General features: G+C 41.9%; 1 protein-coding gene across 2 annotated transcripts; it reads right to left on the reverse strand.

Annotated features, from left to right (window-relative positions):
- Positions 1 to 3,584: 3,584 nt before the first annotated feature.
- On the reverse strand, positions 3,585 to 23,241 carry LOC121283121 (myosin light chain 5-like). 2 transcript variants are annotated; one of them, XM_041197258.1, is made up of 7 exons: positions 7,358 to 7,533; positions 7,130 to 7,237; positions 6,371 to 6,446; positions 5,013 to 5,117; positions 4,857 to 4,935; positions 4,682 to 4,730; positions 3,588 to 3,873 (listed from the first exon to the last, which is right to left on the reverse strand). In XM_041197258.1, exons 1-7 carry the CDS (start codon positions 7,358 to 7,360, stop codon positions 3,772 to 3,774), a joined length of 522 nt encoding a protein of 173 aa, XP_041053192.1. In that variant the 5' UTR covers positions 7,361 to 7,533; the 3' UTR covers positions 3,588 to 3,771. The 2 variants fall into 2 exon arrangements, with proteins under 2 accessions (XP_041053199.1, XP_041053192.1); XM_041197265.1 differs by lacking the exons at positions 7,130 to 7,237; positions 7,358 to 7,533 and adding an exon at positions 23,210 to 23,241 and having other exon boundaries at positions 3,585 to 3,873.
- Between the last annotated feature and the right edge of the window lie 319 nt (positions 23,242 to 23,560).

Here is a 23,560-nt window from a genome sequence, read left to right on the forward strand (position 1 = left end):
TGTGACTATGGTAGTAAGCAATGGGAGGAGAGCAACCCTCCAGCCCCAGCAGTGTGGTGTTCCATTGGCATCGCAATGAGACTAGCGCAGCGCTGAGGAAGGTAGGCTAGTTGTGTTGCATTTGCCTTGAAGTCCCGAACAAAGTGAGGTCTGACGTGTGCACACCCCCTCCCCCTTTTGGAAACGCGATTCAGACCGATGTGTTTTCCGACTGGCGTGACACAAGATTGGGAGGCGGCATATGATACCAGTGAGAAGCTAGTTTAATGAGCATTCATGAGATGGTAATGAATGCAAATACCATTCACCCCACTGCTCAGCAGGATATCCAGCCCACCGTTAATCGGCCATTGGGAGAATCACAAGTTATTTTTACACCAGTGGGTTTCTGAATTTTTGCCTGCTGCTGGATTCTCTGCTCCTGCCCATCACAAAACCTGCCATGGGTGGGGTGGGAAACTTCCGCCCAATGATTCAATCTTCAGCGTGCATGCTGAACTAATTGACCAGGGCCTTGATTAAGACACTCAAATTAGCAGGTTTCTCACTCCTGATTAATCACCAGCAATTACTGCTGGAAGTACAGTAGTGGTTATGGTACTGGGCTTGTAACCCCAAGATCAAGAGTTCAAATCTCACAATGGCAAACTATGAAACAATGTAACTTCATCTGAATAGGAACAGATGGAAACATGTTTGTACTCGAAAGAGTTACAGTGGACACCCAGTGAAGACAGGATTAAGATTGCCTGTGTTGCCCTGTGGTCACATAACCTACTGCCATTCATTATTAACCTCACTTAATAACCTTGACCATTTGAATAAGATATCAAAGGAAAACTAAGAACCATATATCAGGAGGATTCAAAATCTCCAGGGAAGGAAAAGTAAAGAAAATTGGCAATCAGTAACTTAATTAAATGCATCAATAGCTACAGCCAGTAATGCAGGGCTTTTCAATACTTTAGTTAGTTTAACTATGTGTACGTTAATTCAGTTTCCCCAAGATAGCTGTCTAGATTTCATCATGAAGAGAAGTGTATTTGAGGAAAATTGCAGATAATTATAGTTAATATTATGGAATAGGATTATGTCACTGTCAGCCACCACTTAAAACCAATTTCTGGTGTAATTTGGGCCCAATGATAGCATTCTGCCCTGTCAGTCAGTAAATTGTGGGTTAAAGTCCCACTTCAGAGACTTGAGCATATAATCCAGGCTGAAAACAGTGCAGTGCTAAGGGACTGCTGCACTGTTGGGAGGTACACTTTTCAGGATGAGATGTTAAACTAAGGCACTGCCTTCCCTCTCAGGTGGATGTAAATGATCCCAAAGCAATACTTGGAGGAGAGGAGGGACGTTCATCCCTCAACCAGCAAAACGAAAACAGATAATCTGGTCATAAAAACAAAAAAACTGCGGATGCTGGAAATCCAAAACAAAAACAGAATTACCTGGAAAAACTCAGCAGGTCTGGCAGCATCGGTGGAGAAGAAAAGAGTTGACGTTTCGAGTCCTCATGACCCTTCGACAGAACTTGCGTTCGAGTCCAAGAAAGAGTTGAAATATAAGCTGGTTTAAGGTGTGTGTGTGGGGGGCGGAGAGATAGAGAGACAGAGAGGTGGAGGGGGGGATGGGGGTGTGTGGTTGTAGGGACAAACAAGCAGTGATAGAAGCAGATCATCAAAAGATGTCAACGACAATAGTACAATAGAACACATAGGTGTTAAAATTAAAGTTGGTGATATTATCTAAACGAATGTGCTAATTAAGAATGGATGGTAGGGCACTCAAGGTATAGCTCTAGTGGGTTTTTTTTTATTTTTTTTATATATAATGGAAATAGGTGGGTCAGTTGTCTCATTGCTGTTTGTGGGACCTTGCTGTGAGTAAATTGGCTGCTGCATCCCCTACACCACAAGAGTTACTACACTTCAAAAAAACTGTTGGCTCGGAAGCATTTTGGAACCTCCTGAGGTTGTGTAAAATGCCAATAAAGTCATTTTTTTGACTTATTAGATTCTAGCTCACCAATCACATTAATATTCACATGCTCAAATAGACACAGGTGGGCATGCATGAGCAAAGAAATACTCTCCACTTGTCTGCATGGATACAACTGCAATAACACTTAAAAGCTCGATGCCATCCAAGAGAGAGCAGCCTGCTTGAATATCAGCCCACCCATAACCTTTAACATTCATTCCCTCCATCACCAGGGCATCGTGACTGCAGGGGCATTTCCTATTTATAGGATGCACTGCAGCAATTCACCAAAACTTCTTCGACAGCGCCTCCCAAAGGTACAATGTCCATCATCTAGAAGGATAATAGCATCAAATGGGAAAATATTCACCTCCAAATTCCCCTCCAAGTCACACATCATACTGACTTGAGCATATATTCCCTCATGGTAGCTAGGTCAAGATCCTGGAATTCCCTCTCTAACAGCATTGTGGGATTAACATTCACCACATGTGCTACAGTGATTCAAGAAGCCTCATCAGCATCTTCTCAAAGGTAATTAACACAGGGCAACAAATGCTGCCTTTACCTGCAATGCCCATATCCCACGAATGAATTAAAAAACAAGAGTAAATACTAACTTTCCAACTAAATCTACCTTAATAGTTAGATTTACATAGTAATTGTGTCAAATGCATTGCATATCCCTAGTGATGGTGGGTTCTTACTCTCCATATTGTGAAGCACAGAGACCTGAGCCCTTCAATGTGCTAGTTGGGTTCAGCACTACCCAAGCTACCAGTCAGTATTAAGGGCTGGTGATGTGCGCAAAACTATTGGGACAATCAAAAATCTTTATATGAGGAGGCACCTGCCATTTTAGAGGGGCACCCACACAATGCTGCAACCACACAGTGTCTGTTTGGAGAAGGAAAAAGAGGTCTGATTGTATTTTGCCAGCTGGTCCATCCCCATTCCACCATCTCATTCAGGAAAAGCCAGCAGCTTCTCAACTCCAAAATTCCACCTTGGCTTCGTGTGGTGCTCCTAGGCACTTCTCACTAGCAATGGGAGTGGAAGCATCAGGAACATGTTTCAGTGAATTGAAATTCTGTGATATGAGGTGGCCCCTTTTTGCTATGGGACAGCATAAAATCAGAACCTTTTTGGAAGTTTCAAACTCATCTCAGAGCTTCACTTGAGACCCAAACCCATTTATAATCTTGACAGTAAATGAGTGTCCTCACGTGCGTAATATAAACTCTACGGATTCCCCCAACCACTTCCACCATTGGTTTGAACTTCAATAGAGAGTTTCCTCCTTATCTACCCAATCATGGGTGTGAGGACCAGCTCAGTGACAACTCGGTTATCATGAAAATTACATATTACACTTAAATGTACCCAAGTAATTTGTCAGTCACCTCCCACTGTGTTTCAATGTTTAACCCATTCTTTAATCTACATTCCATTCCTTTTAGTTCTAATTGCTTGGTTGTAGTAATTTATCTGGTACTTCATTTTTTAAGCATCAAGAACCCACACCTGTGTTATTTATAACGTTTGGTTTAAATCATTTGAATAATTCATATTTTTAGCACCATTATACCTTTGAATTACAATATATATACACAATACAAACAGGTCATTAAACTGTATTTGCACTGAGGTCAGGGGGTTGGGGTTAGCAGAAACCGCAAGAAGCATTATCTATTTACAATGTGGTTTTATTTACTGTTGATGCAACTTGATACTAAGGAGAAATGCAAAGATCTGAGTAGCCTGGGTAACTAGCATAGGTTCCATTCACTCTTCCTTTTCTTCGCCGTGTGTGATGATGTAGCAGAGAGATTTGTAATCCAAGTTGCCTGCTGGATCAATGGGAGAGGACTGAAACATCTGGTCGGCCTACAGCATGTGGGAAAAGGGAAAAGAGGAGAAATGTTGTTAATCACAGTTAAACACATCAAAATTGTAACTTGCAGTGTTTTGCCTGTGCCCATAACATGATTGTAAACAATCCAGACCCAAACCTGGATTCTCACAGACATCTGGTCAAATATATTGAAGAGAAGTGATAGGTTTTTGTGTAGATTGATTACAGGAGATACTATTTATATGTATATAGTACTTGAATGCACATTAAAGTGTAAAGTAATTACTAATTTCCGACAGTAGGTGCTATTTAATGTGCATGTACTATATACATAAAGTGTAAGTAATTATTAACATTGAGTTTGCTTTATCTATACCACAGTTGTTGATGTAATTACCATCTCTGTTTTTTTTTTATTCATGGGCTCTGGGCATCGCTGGATAGGCCAGCATTTATTGCCCATCCCTAATTGCCCTTGATAAGGTGGTTGCGAGCTGCCTTTTGAACTGCTTGCAGTCCCTGTGATGTAGGTACACCCACAGTACGGGTAGGGAGGGAGTTCCAGGATTTTGACCCAGTGACAGTTTATAAAAATAAATTTATAAAAAGAACAATGCATCACTTTTTAATTACTGAAGGCTATTTCTGTTATAGAAATTTATTTTTAAGAAGATGCTCAAAGTGTAGAATGGATTCCCTTTTGGAGTTGGAATGTCGAGAGACTCTCTTGAACATGTGTTACATTACATGTCAGCATGTATAGTCCTGCTTCAGGTTGGAAGTGCACAAACAAATTTGCACTTGTCAAAGAAAGGTGCAAAATTCAGTTCTTATACAAACCTCTGCAGCAGTGAATTTGTCAGCTTGTGTCATGAGCATATGTCTCAGTCTGCAAATGACAGAAAACCAAATGAAGCATCAGAAGTTGTACAGGACACTACTGTAACACCAAGACACTGCTAAAACTTCAAGATAAGCACCAGCAAAACACCAGGAAAGTACAAGAAGCACATACTCATCTTTGCTGATGTGTCCTTTGGCATCAGGATCAAACAATTTAAATGCATTTACCAACACTTCTTCAGGATCAGAACCTGTATTTAAAAAAAAAATCAGAGTTTGGCAAAGTTACTGAGCAGAAAATGAAAACGGAGAAGTGGTAGAGACATACCATGTAACTTCGCTCCAAATAGATTTAAAAACATGGTGAAGTTAATTGGACCAGTGGCTTCACGTAGCATGGATTCTAATTCATCATCTTTTACATTGAGTTTGCCTGAAAAGAAAGAGAAAAGTAATGGATGTGCTGAGACTTTATTGTAGCATACAATGGTTTTTCTGTGCAAGCTTAATATTCACCTCAACCACTCTCCAGGTAAAGATGTTTCTCCTGAATGTTTAATTGGGTTTCAGTATCTATTTTATATTAATGGACCCTCATATTCTTTGAGGAAACTATTTGTCTATGCATATCTACTCTAAATCACTTTATTACTCCATTCTATTTTAGGGGTTCCCCAGTTTATCAGGGATAACTTCACCTATACAATTCAACAGTTTGTATATGCTTTGCTCTTAATGGTCTTCTTTCCAGACTCTCAAGCACTATACTGTTCAATCTCTACTTATCATTAATGTTATTTACACTGGGGATCAGACTTGTTACTCCTCTCTTTCTGGTACATCTATAAATGTTTTAATGTGTGGTCACCAAAACGGAACACAACATCCTGTGGTCTGACCAGGATATTATTTTAACTTTGTGGACTAGTTTTCTACTAATATATTCTACCATTCTGTAGCTTTTTTAAAAAAAATGTTCCACCACAAAGTAACTAGTGGGTAATTATTCCCAATTTCCTTTTGCTAATCCTATTCCATTCTTTTTTGCCCAAGATTTTGGGAATGTCTTTTTGATGAGATTTTAAACCAAGACCATTTCAATAGTTGAAGGCAAGTAATAGCTCCATTATTCCGTGGAGCAGGGTGCCCTCAGTTTATCACGGTCAACATTCCTTCCCCAAACCAACTCCACCATAAGCTAATTAAGTGGTCGTTCATCTTTTTGCCTGCTTGGGGCACAGCACCGTGTGCAAGCTGGCAATGCTGTCTGCACTAATGGTAACTGCATTTCAAAAGCAATTCGAAGCTCGTGAAGAACATTGAAGTGCCTTGAGAATGTGATAAGTTGCTATATAAATGCAAGTTCCTTCTTCCTCCGATATTCGAAATAGTCAATAAGAAACAGACCTAGCAAGGCTAGCTTATTGAAAATGAAATGAAGAAGGTCACTGGCTACCTGTGGGAGGAGATTGCAAACGGTGGCGGTCTAGTGCCAGATAAGCAATCTATGTGTTGACATCTTTTTGAGGGTTGAACTGAGGCATCCAAACATGATCTGAGTGAATACGTTGAGCTTCCGACAGGTAGCGCACATCCTTCCGCGCGCATCATCCGTACGCTGGCAGGGTTTATGTCAATGTACATTTAACAAACTCAACTTTGATCGGATTTGTAAGAAGCATTTACCCAAGGATGCATACGTGTCTTTCAGATCCTCTTTGTCGATGAAGCCATCTCTGTTCTGATCGATCAAAGTGAAAGCCTGAAAGGGGAAGGGGAAGGGGGGGAGAATCAAAATTGCCCGGATTAGTGCGACAACCTACCGAGTATAAAAGGGGCTGCCTGGATTTTCTTTGAATCAAAACGCTTTCCCCGACACGTTTCGGAACCGTTTCTTGTGCAGCTTTTCCTCCTTGTGATGGTCACGCACGAGGATGGAGTTCATAACCCAATAGTAAAAAGCATTTTTAATAATTCATGCCAATTAACATATTTACGTCCCCTGCTTGCTCCTGCTGTATTAAACACGTTTCATTTGCGATAACGAAATGTTCAGCATGGGTCGGACTGACCCGGAGAATGGGTTCAGTGAGGTTACTTTACTCCGTTTTGGAGTTTGGTTTATGTTTAGACTCTCCTATCAACATCACTATTGCCATCCCTATTTTTTTCAAACTTCTGTGGTAAGTGACATTGAATGAAAATGCAGCACACATCAGGATTTTAGGAAAAGGCAACTTTTAAAAAAGATCCAATTTTTTTTTCTCTTTCTGCGTTTCTCTTTTCCCAGTTCCCTATATGATTTCAATCATTCACTCCTCTCTTTCCCTCTCTGAGATTTCTCTTCACTCTTCCTCTAATCTGTTCTAGAGGCATATCTGTCTCTCCCCCCTCTCTGACATGCACACGTTTCTTTATTTGGGACTCTTACGGTACGTTGCTTACTTCCTTGAATTCCTGAATCTGAGTCTGCTCAAAGCTGGAAAAGACATTGGACGAAGCTCTCTGAGCTCGCTTGGCGCCCCCTTCCTTCTTTTTGGTCTTTCTGCTCGACTGCACAGTAAATTGAACGAGGGAGAGAGAAAAATCGCAAGAGTCAGAATCACTTCCAGCAGACACCACCTACTGTACACACAGAGAGAGAGAAAAGAGGCTAGTGGCCGTAACACTTACCATGTTAACCCGTGATCTCTGCAGATGCTGTGTGTTCTGGGCTGCGGTTTATATAGCGGGTCGTGCTAGTGGACTGAGATCGCAGCTTCAGCCGAACAGAACGCCCCCCAGAGACAGGAGGCAGCCGACATGAATGCGCCTTAAATGGAAACATTCAGCTCGACAGTGAATGGGTCCCTGGTGACTGGCCGATTAAAGCATCAGCACCTGATGCAGATCGTTTCTGATCTTCCGCACAGGCATTTTAAAGTTTAATTTACCATCAGTTCTCTGCCACTTAAAGATGAGTGCGCCAAGAAACCCGATCGCAAGAGGCTGCAATTGGGAGCCAGCCGTAGCTCCAGGCTACATGACATATAAAAAATGCAGGTGTCACAGCAACTTGAGTGAAACGTAAGACACCACCACAACTGTTATTATTCACCTTCAAATATCAAAAATAAAAATTTGTCTATTAGCATGGACAAAATGTCCTAAAGTGCTTCAAGCACAGCTATCATTGGTAGGACAAAGGGAGGGATGGATAGAAGGGTAAAAATAATAGTTCAGGGTTGGGCTGGGCTGGGGAAGGTTACAGAGATTGTGAGGGGTGAGGTCATGAAGTGATTTAAATTGAAGGACAAGTAATTTAAATGTGAAGCAATAAGGGTCTAAGACGATATAGACCAGTAAGGAGAGAAGTGTTTGGTGAGCAAAAGCTACTGTAGAGGGAGGAAGTGAGATCATCTCTGGAGATGCTTTGGCCACACTCAGATAAAGAGTGGAATCAAGCAAGAGAAATTCCACAGAACTGGGCCATGGAGAAATGGTGTTGGAGAAGGTCAGCGGAATCCTCTATGTCTAAGACTACAGGGCAGAACAAGGAGAGATAAGGCACCATGGTTACTGTCATAGAGGATGTCTGTTGTGATTTTGGTTTGGGCCCTTTCAGTGTGGCAGAGATGAAATCTGACTGAAATTCAGTTTTGAAACTTGTTCACTAGCTTTTAGCCCCTTCTTCTGAATCATACCGGTCACTAACAAGAATAAGTGGTTCTGCTTTATCTACATGTCCTGTACACTTTTTAAATAGAAGAGTTCATTAAATTGTTCCGTCCCCTATCTAGAAAGTTTTAAAGGCTTGTGTTAGAGATAATATGAGGCTAGAAACTACTATAGGAGATATACTAAAGTGCAAAGTTTAATGTATTCCTTTAGCATTCCTCTGTTGTTTTAATGTCTCCAGTAACTCATTTCAAATAAACAATTTAATGCCTTCATTAAAGTAAGATGCAGAAGAATGCCAGATAAGCACATTAAGCTAATAGTCCCCAGAGTAATGCTAGACTTTTGTCTTTATTTTGTTTCTGCAATTCTACTATCTTAATATGTATTTACAGGATTACTTTGCTATAATTTACACTCAAAGCTTGGACTGATTGGTCATTTTCAAATACTGTTTGTATCTATGAAGTTGGAAAGTAGGTGTGCAATCATTCTGTTGTCAACAACTGTCAGATATAACATGGCAATGCTCTCACTTCACCTATTCATTAATTATTCTGCATTGTCAATAGTAACAACGCAAGTTATAAACCTCTGTCCAGCTACTCCAAAAAAAGTTATACAAACAGCATTTAAACAAAATAGATCCTCAGCAAAATCAAGCTTCAAAACAAAAATGTGTACATGACGACACATACACTCATGCATGTTCCAATACCAAAACTTCCAACATAGCCAAACTCCAGTAATAATGTAACAAACACTGCTGGAGTGGACATCCCTGGGTCATCCACTGAGGAATCTCAGAGGCTGTCCACTCCCTCCGAGTCCCCTTCGCCTGTGACCCCCCTCAACCTCCTCCTCTGTCACTGCAGGGGGAGCAGCTGGCCCACGGGAGGACAGCCAAAGCAGGCTGGGGCCCTCAAGGCCTTGGCTCTCCAGAGGGTGCACGCTAAAGTTATCAGAGGTATCAGGGCCAACCATTGCACAGGCTGTCTCCACCCCTGCTGTGGGTGTCAGGGCAGCACCAAGAAGAAGTGGCAGATGTAGAAAAGTTAAGAAATTCTGATCACAAGTGGTTGCAGAGGTGAGCACATTTTGTCACCTTATAATCTAAAATAATATTCACTTTCACTGAATAATGTGTAATGTTGTCTTTCAGCATCATTGACAGGCTTCACAAGTCCTCCCACTGCATCCCCGCACCCCCCCCCCCCCACCCACCCCCACTAGCGGTTCAGCTGCACGCACCTGGACCACGAGTGATTCTGGTGGGAGAAATGTATGTGTGGCAGGGCCTTTCAGAGCCTCATGCAACCACTCTCCCACACATGCGGCACCTTCATCCACCACACTCATCTTACAGTCCCAAGCATTTTCAGTGCTGCCTGCTGGGGTTCTCTTTCAGTTGTCCATCTGAGCCGCCCTTCATCTCTACCCACCCACTGATCGCACTTTCATGCAGCACCTGTGCCCATCCAACACAAGGCTCCGCTCACTTTCCATTTCGACAACCACGGTAAGTGAAGTATACTGTTAGCTTCCCCATCCTTTCCCCTCCCCCTGTCACCCATGTCTTTTCCCCCATCACTGTTGACTACTCTGGCATCACCTTCCACCTCCCCACTGTCACCTACCAACCTGAACCCTTGTCTTTCCAGGATGTCCAGGTGAAAGTCCGCATTCCCTACCTTCTTGAGAATCCCACCCCCATCCACATTGACCTTCCTGACCTCCTCCCTCCCACCACAAGATCCATGTCTGCCTCTGAGTCCCCACCAACCACCCTCACCCTTGCTCTGCCCCTCTCATGCTCACCATTCCCTCCTACCACCCTCAATCATTCTCAAGGAGGTAGTCATTGACTCCATCAACCCCAACTTGCATGTTTACCTGGACATCCAGCCCCTCCTTACTCCCTCCTCCACCCTTACACCATCCTCCCCCCTGCCCCCGAACACCATCCCTCCTCTGAACTCTTTCCTCCCCTGGACACATTCCTCCCTCTGGACACCTTTCCCCCTCCTCGCCCATGACACCTCCCCCCTCTGAACTCCTCTTCCTCCTCTGGACACCTTCCCCCTTCTGAACTCCTTCCCCCCTTCAAACTCCCTCCCTTACACCTTCCATCTCCTTTACACCTACCTCCCTACCTGCTGCATTCTCCACTTTACACCCTCCTCTCCCTGTATTCTATCCTCCCCCTCCCAACATCAGTCCCCACTGTCACCTTTGTTCCTCCTCTCCCAAGCTCACCCCCACCTCTCTCAACCTCACCCCCTTGTCCACCTTCTTCTCCCAATCAAACCTGGACCTTCCTCTCTGCCACTTTGCCAATCATCCATAGAAGCCCATGGCCTAGACCATGATGTTCCGAAGCAGACCCGAGACATCAGTGGACACCTCCCACATTCTGTGTGCTGCTTGGCGGCAGAGCCATGTCCATGAAAATCCACCCAGCATGTGATGCATTTGTCCCTCCAGGGCCCGGTAGCCGTAGAGCTCCAACATCACCTTCTCCTCAGATGTCCATGATTTGAGAAAGGATCTAACGCTAAGTCCTGACGTCTGCATATCACACTTGTCCAGACATATTCTGGGCTAGTCTATTTTCCCACCAGTGTAATGATAAATCATGAGTTGGGGGATGATTCCAGTCGAGTCTTACTTTGCATCCCATTAGCGGGATGCATATTGGGTTCATGCCAGCTTCCAGCGGGATTCACATTTCACCATGGATTGGATGATCCCGCTGTGCTTTCATGCCGTTGTGAAATTGATTTCTGCCCCCACACTGAATTGTTTCCCCCCCCCCCGACCTTCCATGATGCCCGATGCAATGGGACCAGACGATTCTGCCCAATGGGTGAGTTGAATCTATAAGTTACAGTTGCTGTGATTTTCTCAGTCAACTTCGATTAAGAAATAAGTCTGCGCAGACATAGTGGGCTGAATGGTTTCCCATGAGCAATAAATGAAACAACATTGAGGTTTGCTGATTATAAAATGTTTGTATATTTTATAAAGTTGTGAAAGTCCAAAGATTATGTTTTGGTGCATAAACATTCCCAGACTCTTTCACTTTCCAAATAATTACTGACTTTTGTTCATCTTCTGTTAATGAGATTTATGGTTACAATCTTGCAGAGTTCCTCAGGGTAGTGTCCTTGCCCAACCATTTTTAACTGCTTCATCAATGACCCTCCTTCCAGCATAAGGTCAGAAGTGGGTATTTTCGCTAATGATTGCACAATGTTCAGCACAATTCGTGACTCCTCAGATACTGAAGTAGTCCAGGTCCAAATGCAGCAACGCCTGGACAATATCCAGGCTTGGACTGAGTAGTGGCAAGTAACATTCACGCCACACAAGTGTCAGGCAATGACCATCTCCAACAGGAGAAAATCTAACCATTGCCCCTTGACATTCAATGGCATTACCATAACTGAATCCCCACTAGCAACATCCTGGGAGTTACCATTGACCAGAACTGGTCTAGCCATACAAATATTGTGGCTACAACAGCAGGCCAGAGGCTAGGAATCCTGCGACAAGTAACTCACCTCCCAACTCCCTAAAGCTGTCCACTATCTACAAGACACAGGTCAGGAGTGTGATGGAATACTCTCCACTTGCCTGGATGAGTGCAGCTCCAACAGTATTCAAGAAGCTTGACACTATCCAGGACAAAGCAGCCTGCTTAATTGGCACACCCTCTGCAAACATTCAATCCCTCCACCACCAACACACAGTAGCAGCAGTGTGTACCATCTACAGGATGCACTGCAGGAACTCATCAAACCTCCTCTGACAGCACTTTCCAAACCCAAGACCACTACCATCTAGAAGGACAAGGTCAACAGACATATGGGAACACTACCACCTGGAAGTTCCCCTCCAAGCCACTCACCATCCTGACTTACAACTGTATTGCTGTTCCTTCACTGTTGCTGAGTCAAAAGCCTGGAATTCCCTCCCTAAAAGCACTGTGGGTGGACCTACACCACACGGACTGCAGCGGTTCAAGACGGCAGCTCACCACCACCTTCTCAAGGGCAATTAAGGATGGGCAATAAACGCTGGCCCAGCCAGCAACACCCACATCCCATGAATGAATAAAACAAAACTTCACATTTCATTTTCATTAGTAGAAATATAAATCTTTTATTAATTTCATGTGAGATGAGATCATTATCAGGGCTAACTTATCTCTTGAGACTGGATCTTTTTTCATTGCTCCTTCTGTCAAAATTAATTCTGCAGTTTGAAACTCAAGAGAATGTGGAAGTTTGAGAGAAACCACAAAGAATGAATGATTTTTAGCACACTTTTAACAACTATGAATCCACCTGAGGACTTAAGCCCCCTAGCTTTCAATTCTGCTCATGGATAACAAATCTTGAAGTGGATTCTAGATCCTCTAAATGGTGTTAGAGGAAGCTAAGGACACCCAATCTCAATTGCAATGAGGTGCCTTGTCTTTCAGACATACAGACTAGAATTGGATCAGGTGTAGGACTGATGCATCACTGACAAACATATAATCTTGTCTTACTAGCTTGTCATAAATCTCCAAATGCAGGAATACCAATGCTTCCAGCAACTTGTCTGCTTTTGTGAGCATGTACAAATGATTTGGAGGAATGAACCCTAATCTTCCATACCAGATGCAAGAATAATAATAAATACTACACTGGTGCGTAAAGCCTAGTCAAGTTGCAGGTGACAGAGCCACTTACATAAAAGGGTTACAACAATACTGTAAAATATTATTTAAAAATATTACATTTGATACTGTAAACTTTTCAAGGCATAGTTTGTTGCCTCACTTCAGTAAGATATATCAAATAATTAAGCTTTCTTTTAAGAAGCCTACAATCACCCTATTTCCCTGACACCAGTTGAGCATTTTTGTTGAATCTCTTTCGATCTAGTGTAACAGGCTTTTGTCACACGAAAGGAGCAAAAGATTTATTACCGCTAATATATCACAAATGCACTATAACATTTTTAAAGAGATAAAGAGTCAATTATGCAAAATATTGTTATCAGCCTGTGTTGCTGAGAATATTGGACTATAATGTTATAACTCAATTCCAATCTGTGCTGTCCCTGTGAAGCCTCTCGTGACAGCCAATGTCACGATAACTATCCCATAATACAAATCTTGGTGGTAACTCCTTTAGTTATTTGAAATTTGATCAATTTTTTTGCTCATTGGAGGTTTTTCATAATTAATTCTCAAGTTGTGAACATCATTGGCAAGGTCAGCATTTATTACCTGCCTGTAGTTGCCCAGAGAATGTGGTGATGGTCCTTCTTCTTGGCCCCACTGTGTCTGTGTGGTGAAGGTGCTCCCATAAACCTGTTACATGGAGAATGCCAGTTTGTTGACCCAGCAAAGAGTGGTGACACATGTCCAAGCCAAGATGGTGTGTGATTTGAAATGTGAACTTAGTGATGGTGTTACCACACACTTGCTGCCTTTGTCTTTATAGGAGGTGATGGTTGTGGGTTTGGGAGATCGTGCCAACTTGCTTTGGGGCATTCTGTAGATAGTATACACTGCAGCTATGGCTGTGAGAATTTTAATCTTTGAAGGTTAAACTTAGAAAATTAAAGGGCAGTTATCACTATCTAATCAATCAGTCAGCATTCGAGTGCAACCAATATGGTTAGATGTTGAGATTTCATAAGAATTTAAGAAGGGATGTATCATGACTATTTATACAGCAAAACCATATGATCATGACAAATAGTGAGTATTGGTCCAGATTGAGCAGGACTGCTAGCATGCACAAACAACTCTTTCTCTCTTAATTTCTTCCCCCCTTGGTGCTCAAGTCTTCTCAATTTCTGGAACTTCTCAGGAGTGTTTGACCAGAGTCTTCCTTCAGAGTCCTTGTCCACCATCTACTCCAATAAACCCTCCCAAAGCCTCGTATATTATACTCTTTATGAGGATGGATATCTGGATGGTTTATGATGGTTTTTGCCCTATAAATATTGATTTTATTTCAAAATGCCGTATGGTGCATCAAGTTCTTTGCCTGAACTTTGGGTCTGATGTCAGTCTGTCCTCCTTTACTCTTTTGGACCTTCACAAGTATTCTGGCCATATTCATACCTCATCTTTTCCTTATCACTTCATGAGCTATTTGTTCCAAACTAGTCCTATCCTTCCATTCCTTCCATCTCTGGCACCACACGAACTTCAAAAAGGTTTTATTCATTTTTCTAGCAACTATTTATGCCTGTGCCTGTTCCTTAGACCTGCTAACAAGCGTTCACAATGACCTGTTTTTAACCCCTCAGCGTGCTGGTGAACTGGGCTAATGTGCCCTGCAGTCAAGCCTAATGCTCCCACATACCACCGAATATATATGCCTCAGCAAGCATCTTCATTAAGCAAGGTTGAATGAAAAGCCTGGCACTGCTTCATACTACTTGTTACCCCTTCTAACTATGGCATTTTGTTCAAACTAACCAAGCTTATCTAAGAATAATAATTTCTCTAGTTTGTTTTCCATGCGAAACCTTAAGCAATTTCCAGTAAATATGAACCTAAAACACAATGAACTTAAAACACTAACCTTCTTCTTCATCTATTTCAAGCTAATTTTGTGTGTGTGTGTGTGTGCGTGCGTGTGTGTGTATATTCTAATGCTATTCCTAATTTCTAACACTACACAATTTGGTGGAATCTGATGAATGAGGTGGCAATCAATGCTCTTTCCTGGATATAGCTGAGCTTCTTGACTGGTGTTGGAGCTGAACGCAGCCAAGCAAAAGGGAAGAATTCCATTGAACTCCTGATTCTGCCTGATAACCTTCCCGGACACCCAGACTGTCCCCCACAGGAGGAAAGAGGGTTTCTTTTGCCTGTTTGAGTTGGGCACTCTTCAGAAGTTCTCTTCAAAAATGTAACGGTATCAAGAACCTTCTGTCAACATATTTTCCTTTGGGTACCATTCCTAAAAGAGTAAAGCAACTCCACAAAATATTTGTCTATACTGTTTCTGTTCTACGGATAGTTAAAAAAAAAAGTTATTCACATATTTTGCTCTGATTGAAATGTGTATCTAAATAACTTCATGCTAATGTCTGTTGAACTCATGATGTTGAGGACATCAGCTCAGTACACACTGCACTGCATTACCATTTAAATAAGCTGAAAAGGATAGAATTTATGATATTTTGATGAATTCTAATTTTTTGTTGTTGATATTTTTAACAGGCAGCAGTTTTTAATTGAACCCCCGGTCAAAATTCAGAGAAGCGGAAAATATTCTGAAATTAATTTCTCGAGCTTCTACATGAGGATTTAGTCATTTTCATTGAATGCTATTTATTATTATTTAAAGAAAAAAATATGTGCAGTTTTCATGAGTGGCCTGGTAGACACTAGAATGATTGGACGCCACAAGGACTTTTTAATATTCTCACCTCGACCTCTGCTAGGTTGAATTAAACCAACCTTAGTTGGTTATCTTCAGAAAAGTTGCCCAAGGAAGAAGGTAAGGGAAGTGAATGCTTCTTTCTATGCTGTTCAACCACGCTTTGTCATGAGCTGATTACCAAGCAGCATTGACTGGGTTATGAAGAAGTCCATGTGCTGGATTAATTCCATTGAACAGCAAGGGATGGGTAAGCTAGTGAAAATAAAGTAAAATCTTGTCACATGATCTTTTTATATATTAATTGTTGTTGTTTTACTTTAAAATGTTTGTGTCTGAATCACTTTAGCTTGATAGTAATGTTAGTGCAAGTGGAATGAGATTAAAGGCAATGTTGATTGGGCATTCATGCTTTACAAAACATGCAATACCTACCTGGTTTGGGGTTAAGGAAAGCTGAGAGAGCTTCAACTATGAGTGATTTTGATTTTGGGATATGTGGTGCCTTAAGCAGATATTCAAAAAGTTGACATTTTTTCCTGAATCAAATAAATTTAATGCTCAAGCTAAGTGGAAATGTAAGCTATAAAAACAAAAAAACTGCGGATGCTGGAAATCCAAAACAAAAACAGAATTACCTGGAAAAACTCAGCAGGTCTGGCAGCATCGGCGGAGAAGAAAAGAGTTGACGTTTCGAGTCCTCATGACCCTTCGACAGAACTGCTGTTGAAGGGTCATGAGGACTCGAAACGTCAACTCTTTTCTTCCCCGCCGATGCTGCCAGACCTGCTGAGTTTTTCCAGGTAATTCTGTTTTTGTTTTGGAAATGTAAGCTGTTGTGAGGACACAGAGAGGCTGCAAAGAGATATAGACAGGTTAAATGAGTGGGTAACAAAATGGCAAATGGAGTATAATGTGGGGAAGTCATCAGAATAGAAAAACAGAATACTTTTTAAAAAGTGTGAAACTTGTAAATGTTGATGTTCAGCGTTATAAAGATGTGCTTATGTCAAATATTGGGCTTTTAATAAGACAGATTTTCTTTGAGACAGTGATTTCAAATCTACAGCAAGATGGCCAAATCTAATTACATCACTATATCAAAGACAACAAATCTATGAATTCCAGCACAGACAATGGTTTATCAGGGGATTTGTAAACAACCCTCTTTCTGTTTTATCAAAGATATCTATGAAGGCATCTGCAGCATTCCAAAATGGAAAATGAATCTTTCAAAGGTTAACTGCTTTGACAAAAGACCTCAGTTTTTTCTAAGATAGTTCTTCAGATAATCTAATTGAGTTATCATTGGAAAACTCAAATTTCTTTTTGAAATACTGGCGGTTGGGCAGAAGTCAAGTAACCAACCAAGTTTTATGCATGGGTGAAGCACGTGCTTGGGCAGAACATCGACAGCAGTTAAGTGAAGGAAAGCCTCCTGCTCTCTCTCACTCTCTCCATCTAAAGACTGAACCCTGTCTATTAGATTTGATTCTGTCTTCATTGCTGCAGTAGACAGAGTTTTTAAAGAAAGACTTCAATTTCACAGTAACATCTCCAGAGAAGGAAAAAAATACCAGCTACAGCTGTAAACTGCCTCAGTGCTGGAAGGAATGCCCTCAGATCCCATCTGCAGCCAGACAAGACAGAAAGCTACAAACCATGAACTTTGTTTACCTTTTTTATGAACTCTGATTTGACCAAATTTATCCTCCTCTACTCAATAATCTGTATTTGTGTGCGTGGTTTTCACGTGTGTGTTTGTGTACGCGCATGTTTGTGGAAGTTGGGTGTACTTTTTAATATTTTTACCCGGGTCACTTTTAGTGTAATAAAACTTACCCCTTACTCTGTTAAACTCAAGAAAGCCTGCCTGACTAGTTATTTATAATCACAGTGCAAACAGTCAAGTACATTGAATTGGCAAGTATAACCTTTATTTTAAACATAAACCTTATTGCGGTCAAATGAGGAGGGGGAAAAGAGGGGAGACCTTTGACCCCCTCCTCACCTGTTATAACATCAGGGAGACTGGAGTGTGCTCATACAAGCAACACAGAAAGTTAGCTTGCAGGTACATAAAACAATTAGGAAGGCAAATGGCATGTTGGCCTTTATTGCAAGGGGATTAGAATACAAGAATAAAGAGGTCTTCCCTCAAACGTACAGGGCTTTGGTGAGATGACACCTGGGATATTGTGTGAAGTTTTGGTCTCCATATTTAAGGAGGGATATAATTGCATTGGAGGCTGTGCAGTGATGGTTCACTAGATTGGTCCCTGGAATTTGAGGGTTATCCTATGATGAGAGGCTGAATAAATTCAGCCTCTATTCTCTCTAGTTTAGAAGAATGAGAGGTGACATTGAAACATACATAATTCTGAAGGGGCTTAAAAGGGTAGATACTGAGAGGTTGTTTCCCTGGCTGGGGAATCTAAAACACTCAGGGGACACTGGACTATGAGACGATTATTTAGGACTGAGAGGAGGAGAAATTATATCACTCAAAGAGTTATGAATCTTTGGAATTTTCTATCCCAGAGGGTAGATTATATTTATGGTTGAGATAGACAGATTTTTGGTCTCTCAGGGAATCAAGGGATATGGGGAGCGGGCAGGAAAGTAGATTTGAAGTTCAAGATCAGCCATGATCGTATTGAATGGAAGAGCAGGCTTGACAGGTCATGTGGCCTATTCCTGTTCCTACCTTTTGAGTGTGTTGCTAAATCTGGTTTGCTGAGTTTAAATTCATCCACTTTATACAGCTTTATGCAGATTTTATTTGTAAAGGGAGTCAACTGAGCAGAGCAACTTTCTTACAGTGAGATCTTGTTGTCAAAAGTAAATAGATAAATTACAGTATATTAATGACAGGACTCTAGAACAGAATACGATTGAGAAGATTGATTAAGATTGAAATGAAAAGGAAAAGATTGAGAAGAGCAACCCCCATCGCTATAAAATAGTAAAACCAAATGCATTTATAGAATCAGTTTGATATTTGCACTGTTCAGAAGAGATTGACCAAAACTTTGCAGCAAGCACAGTGAGCTCTTTAAAAAAAATCAAAAGGCTTTGCATGTCATGCAGCATTTAAAAGTAGTTTTATTAGAAAACCTTTATAAGCTGGCTAGACAGATGGAATGATCGAGCGTGTAACAGCAAAAGCTAAAAGTAGAGCCTGATGGGCTGATTGTATCCCAGAGAGAATATCACCACACAAAGCGATGAAGAAGTTATATTTACACAGACAGCTGAGCCCCCCCATTAATTCCCAGCAGGGCTGACTGCAACTTATCATCCTCATTGAGTTACAGTGCTTTGAATCCAAAGACATAGTATAAAAATCTAATTTTTTTCTCTATAATGTTAAGTGCTTTATCCCTGCAGGGCTCAGTGAATGCAAGCAATTTCAATAAAGCATTAAAGTTGCTATCTAGCCTATTTCACAGCATGATCTACATTATATAGCTAACTGTTAAAACCTTAATTTGAGTAAATGAGATATAACATTCCAGAACAGCGGTTTGCATCAGGATTTTCAGATGGTGGGGTTTACGCCGTCGGCAGGGGGCAGACCATGTCAGAGGAGGCTGTCCAATGTGGAAATGGGGCCCTTGAGTGGAGCCATTGCTCCTCCTTTCCAACTGAAGCCTGAAGCCAGACATCCCCCTGCCGCTGAACCCCCCCACCCCCACCCCGCCAGCCTCAAAAGTGAGGTTGGCCCAAAACAGCCCTTAAATAGCCAATAATTGGCCACCTAAGGGTTTTAACCGTGGCAAGGATGAGTAGGTCTCTACAGAGAGCTGTCCCCCTCATCTCTCTTTCCCTGTCTCTCCAATAAGTATCCTCAGTGCTTATTGCAACAGTGATCCAGAGTGACTGTAGCCCTTCATTCTCTCTGTAATCTCCTCCAGTCCCACAACACTTGGAGATATCTGCTGTCCTCCAATTCTGGCCTCTTGAGCAGCTCCAATTTTAATTGTTCCACCACTGGCAGCCATGTCTTCAGCTGTCTATGCCCTAAGCTCTGGAATCTCTGTCCTAAACCTCACCACCTCTCTACTTCTTTTTCCTTCTTTAAGGCAATCCTTAAATTTTTTTTTTTGCCAAGCTTTTGGTAGTCAGCCCTAATATTACCCAACATGGCCTGGTATCAAATTTTGTTTGAAAATGCTCTTGTGAAGTGCCTTGGGATATTTTACTATGTTAAAGGCACTATATAACTACAAGTTGTTGTTTTGGTGGCAATGGGAGGACAAAGAAACAGCCAAGGATAAATGGAGGGTCGGTGTCAACACTAGTACATGTTTTCCAACGCAACAGGCCCTCTTGACAGGAGAGTAATGAATGGACTGAGAATGGGCACAAAACTTGGAAACGAAGCTCGGCGAATTACAATCAGACTGAAAGCTGAGAATTTGGTGATGTAGGAATTCAATAGAGAGAAGGAAGGTGCTTCCCAAGTCCAGCTGAAAAGAAGGAATAGAGTTGCAGAACCGGAAGATTCTAAGATAATTATCTAGGTAAAACATCGAGATAGCTAATATTTTGGTTCTGTGCGTTTAGTATCTCAGTGGATCTTATACTGAGCTTGAGTAAATAAATAGTCTTTGGTTAGTTTACATCGAAGGGTGAACATAAAAATAGCAGTGTCGTTTAGACCTAGTTAACCAATTATCTAAAAATCACCTCACATCTAAGGAGTCTTTTGAAATTTCTAATTAGAATGAAGGGACAGCTGTGGCCCATTGCCTGCAATTCCTACACCATGTGGGAACGTCAGGATGTTTCCTATGTTCTGGAGGCCTATTTTTGGAGGAAATGCTTCCAGCTGCTCAAATTCACACTGAGAGTTTCTAAGCTTCAGGAGTAGCTGCAGGGTGTAAGGATAGATAAATGTCTCCTGGATTGTAGGTTCCAGGAGATGGTTGCCCCATAGCCAGACAGAGTTCAGAAAATCAAGTGAGTGGCCACTCAGAAATATAGGATGAGGCAGGAAGTACAGGAATCCTCCAGGAGTGTGGTACTCTCAAACCAATACAGCAGTGAAGGCTGGGTCATTGAATAGATTCAAGGCTGAGTTAGGCATATTTTTATCTACAAGGGAGTCGAGGGTTATCGGGGGGGTGGGGTGGGGTGGGGTGGAGGGCGGGCTGAAAAATGGAGTTAAGGCCACTATCAGATAATTCATGATCTTATTTAGTTTTGGAACAGGCTCAAGAGGCCAAGTGGCCTACTCCCACTCCAATTTATAATGTTTTTATTCAGCATTGAATACCACTCGGGGTGAAGACACTTTGGAGGAGTGCACACTTAAGCCTGATACCATGAGTCAAAGGACTGCACACTGAGTACAGCAAAGTGTAGGAACTCAGTAATTATTGGGGATTTGATAACAGAGGAACAGACAGGCAGTTCTGCTACCTTCAATGTGAAATCTGTATAGTATGTTGCCTGGGTGTCCAGGTAAGGGACATCTCAGAGCGCACGCAGAACATTCTGCAGGGGAAAGGAGAAGAACCAGAAGTCACAGTCCAGGTCAGAACCAATGACATAGAGAGGAAGATGGTTGAGGTCCCGTCAAGAGAAGAAAGCAGAATTTCTGATTCAGAAAACATCAAACTGGGGGAAAAATAATCTGAGTGCTTATTTTCTGTCTCATATTTTGTTAAAACATCCACACTTTGGACGGTTCTAGGTGTACTTTAGATAACTTAATCTAAAACGAATAGTAACATTTCATTGTTTTTTTTTTTTGGGCTGCTGCATGAAATGCAGTTTGGTTCAGTGATATCGTTCTTACTTCCAAGTGAAAAGATTGTGGGTTCAAACCCTATTCCAAAACATGAGCACACATTTAGGCTGACCACCATGTTCAAGTACTAAAGGAATGCTGTGCTGGGGGAACTATCCTTCAGATAAGACATTAAATAAAGGCCCTGTTCTACCTGTTCATGCAAACACTCCATGGTAGCTATTGAAGAATTATCTCCTTGTGTCCTGGTCAATTTTCTGTGAAAAAATATACCACTACCTTTTTTATTTGGAACTTTTCTATATTTTTACCTACTATGGTTTAAAGCACCACATGTCCATCAGTTTGCATTTGCAAGGCCCTGGATTTGAGTGCTTTACTTTATATTTGGTCAATAACATGATCATAAAGAGCAAACAGGGATAAACTTTTAACACTGTAGCTGCTGAAAATCAGAAGTAGAAAATACTGGAGATCCTCAGCAGGTCCATGTATCAGAGCAGCTAAGGCAGCCCTGTCCATATCTGGATATTATTGCTTTTAAATCTACACAAAGAGGAAAATTTTGGGGTTTTCATACTGGCTCCTCTGCACACCCACTGCAGCCAATCACAGGCTCAGGTTAGCTGTGGGCCATGAAAGTGTTTGCTCTGGTTGCCTGCCTCCTTTCTGTGTCTTTGTCTGCATTCAGGAGAAGGAGCATGCAGGGCTGGCAGGTATGTTTGAGACCTTCTATGACCAGTGGACATTGTAGGGACTGGAACATTTGATGATTAGGGAACCTATAAGTTTCCTTTCTTCCATTAAAATGGAGCAGCTACCATAAACATAACTCTGCCACCCAAATTCAGAAGTTTGGGAGTGGGGGGTGGGGGCTATTTTGGCCAAAGTGTGAAAACGAGCACTCATTGGGTGCAGTGCAAAAAACATTAACCTGTTTGAAAGGCTGGATTTAGTGCACAATTTGATTCAAATTGCTGAATACCATAATTGTCTGGAGAAACCTGCAGGTTTAGCATCCAAGTGTGAAGTATCATGATTTTCATGAAGCAGTGAAATGTGCGCTCCTCGCACCCTCTTCCACTGAAAACGTGCAGCACTCTGGCTGGCACACAGCAGCACATTTCAGGGTGACTGAGGGAAAAGGCACACAGGTTTTTGGATGCAGTACTGGAGGTCCTAGTGGAGGAAGTCCAGAGGTGGAGGGATGTCTTGTACCTGCAGGAGGAAAGGGTGCCATCTTGCCCTCCTGTCCCAGGCGACCATCGCATTTTTCATGGAACCTCATCCAAGCCTTTCTTTGGAGCTTATTCCTGGTGATTATTCCTTTGTGCCTCAGCTTCTGAAGCTTCTTTTCAGTCAGACTGCTTTGCTGAACTTTCTCTGTCTTCCAGCATTCTAGTTTTTCTCTGCATTTTCTGCAACATCTTGGGTTTTTCCACAAGCTGCCACCGTGTTTGCAGGGTGTTGGTTACAGTTCTATGGATCTTAATAAGTTTTTGTAGACATATGTAAGTCTTTATTGATTCTTAGAACTATTTACAAATATACAGTAAAGGGTACAAGCTAGGAGGTATCTCCATGCTTGCTGCTACACACAGCTCTGTCTAGCACTAGACTGGGTCATGTGCTCTCAAACATCACTGTGTAGATGGTAAAAACAAAAAAACTGCGGATGCTGGAAATCCAAAACAAAAACAAAAACAGAATTACCTGGAAGAACTGTCGAAGGGTCATGAGGACTCGAAACGTCAACTCTTTTCTTCTCCGCCGATGCTGCCAGACCTGCTGAGTTTTTCCAGGTAATTCTGTTTTTGTTTTTGTTTTGGATTTCCAGCATCCGCAGTTTTTTTGTTTTTACCATCTACACAGTGCTGTTTGAGAGCACATGACCCAGTCTAGTGCTAGATGGTACTGTGTAGATGGTACTGTCCTCAGTCAATTACGCTTCAGATGACACTCAGACAGACTATTGGCCCCTTAACGTAAAGGTACCATCACAGCGGCTGTGAATGCGACACCTCCGGACAGCGAGAAGTTTTCAGCAACTCAAGAGACAACTTT

This window comes from Carcharodon carcharias, chromosome 1, assembly GCF_017639515.1.
Source record: "Carcharodon carcharias isolate sCarCar2 chromosome 1, sCarCar2.pri, whole genome shotgun sequence".
In the NCBI taxonomy this organism is placed as follows: Eukaryota; Metazoa; Chordata; class Chondrichthyes; order Lamniformes; family Lamnidae; genus Carcharodon; species Carcharodon carcharias.

What these genes read in the sequence shown, in the direction of transcription:
- LOC121283121 (XM_041197258.1), bottom strand. An exon ending in AGACACGTATGCATCCTTGG is followed by an intron (nt 5,118 to 6,370) that starts GTAAATGCTTCT and finishes CTTTCTTTTCAG; the next exon opens with GCAAACTCAATGTAAAAGAT. An exon ending in ATTTGGAGCGAAGTTACATG is followed by an intron (nt 4,936 to 5,012) that starts GTATGTCTCTAC and finishes TTTTAAATACAG; the next exon opens with GTTCTGATCCTGAAGAAGTG.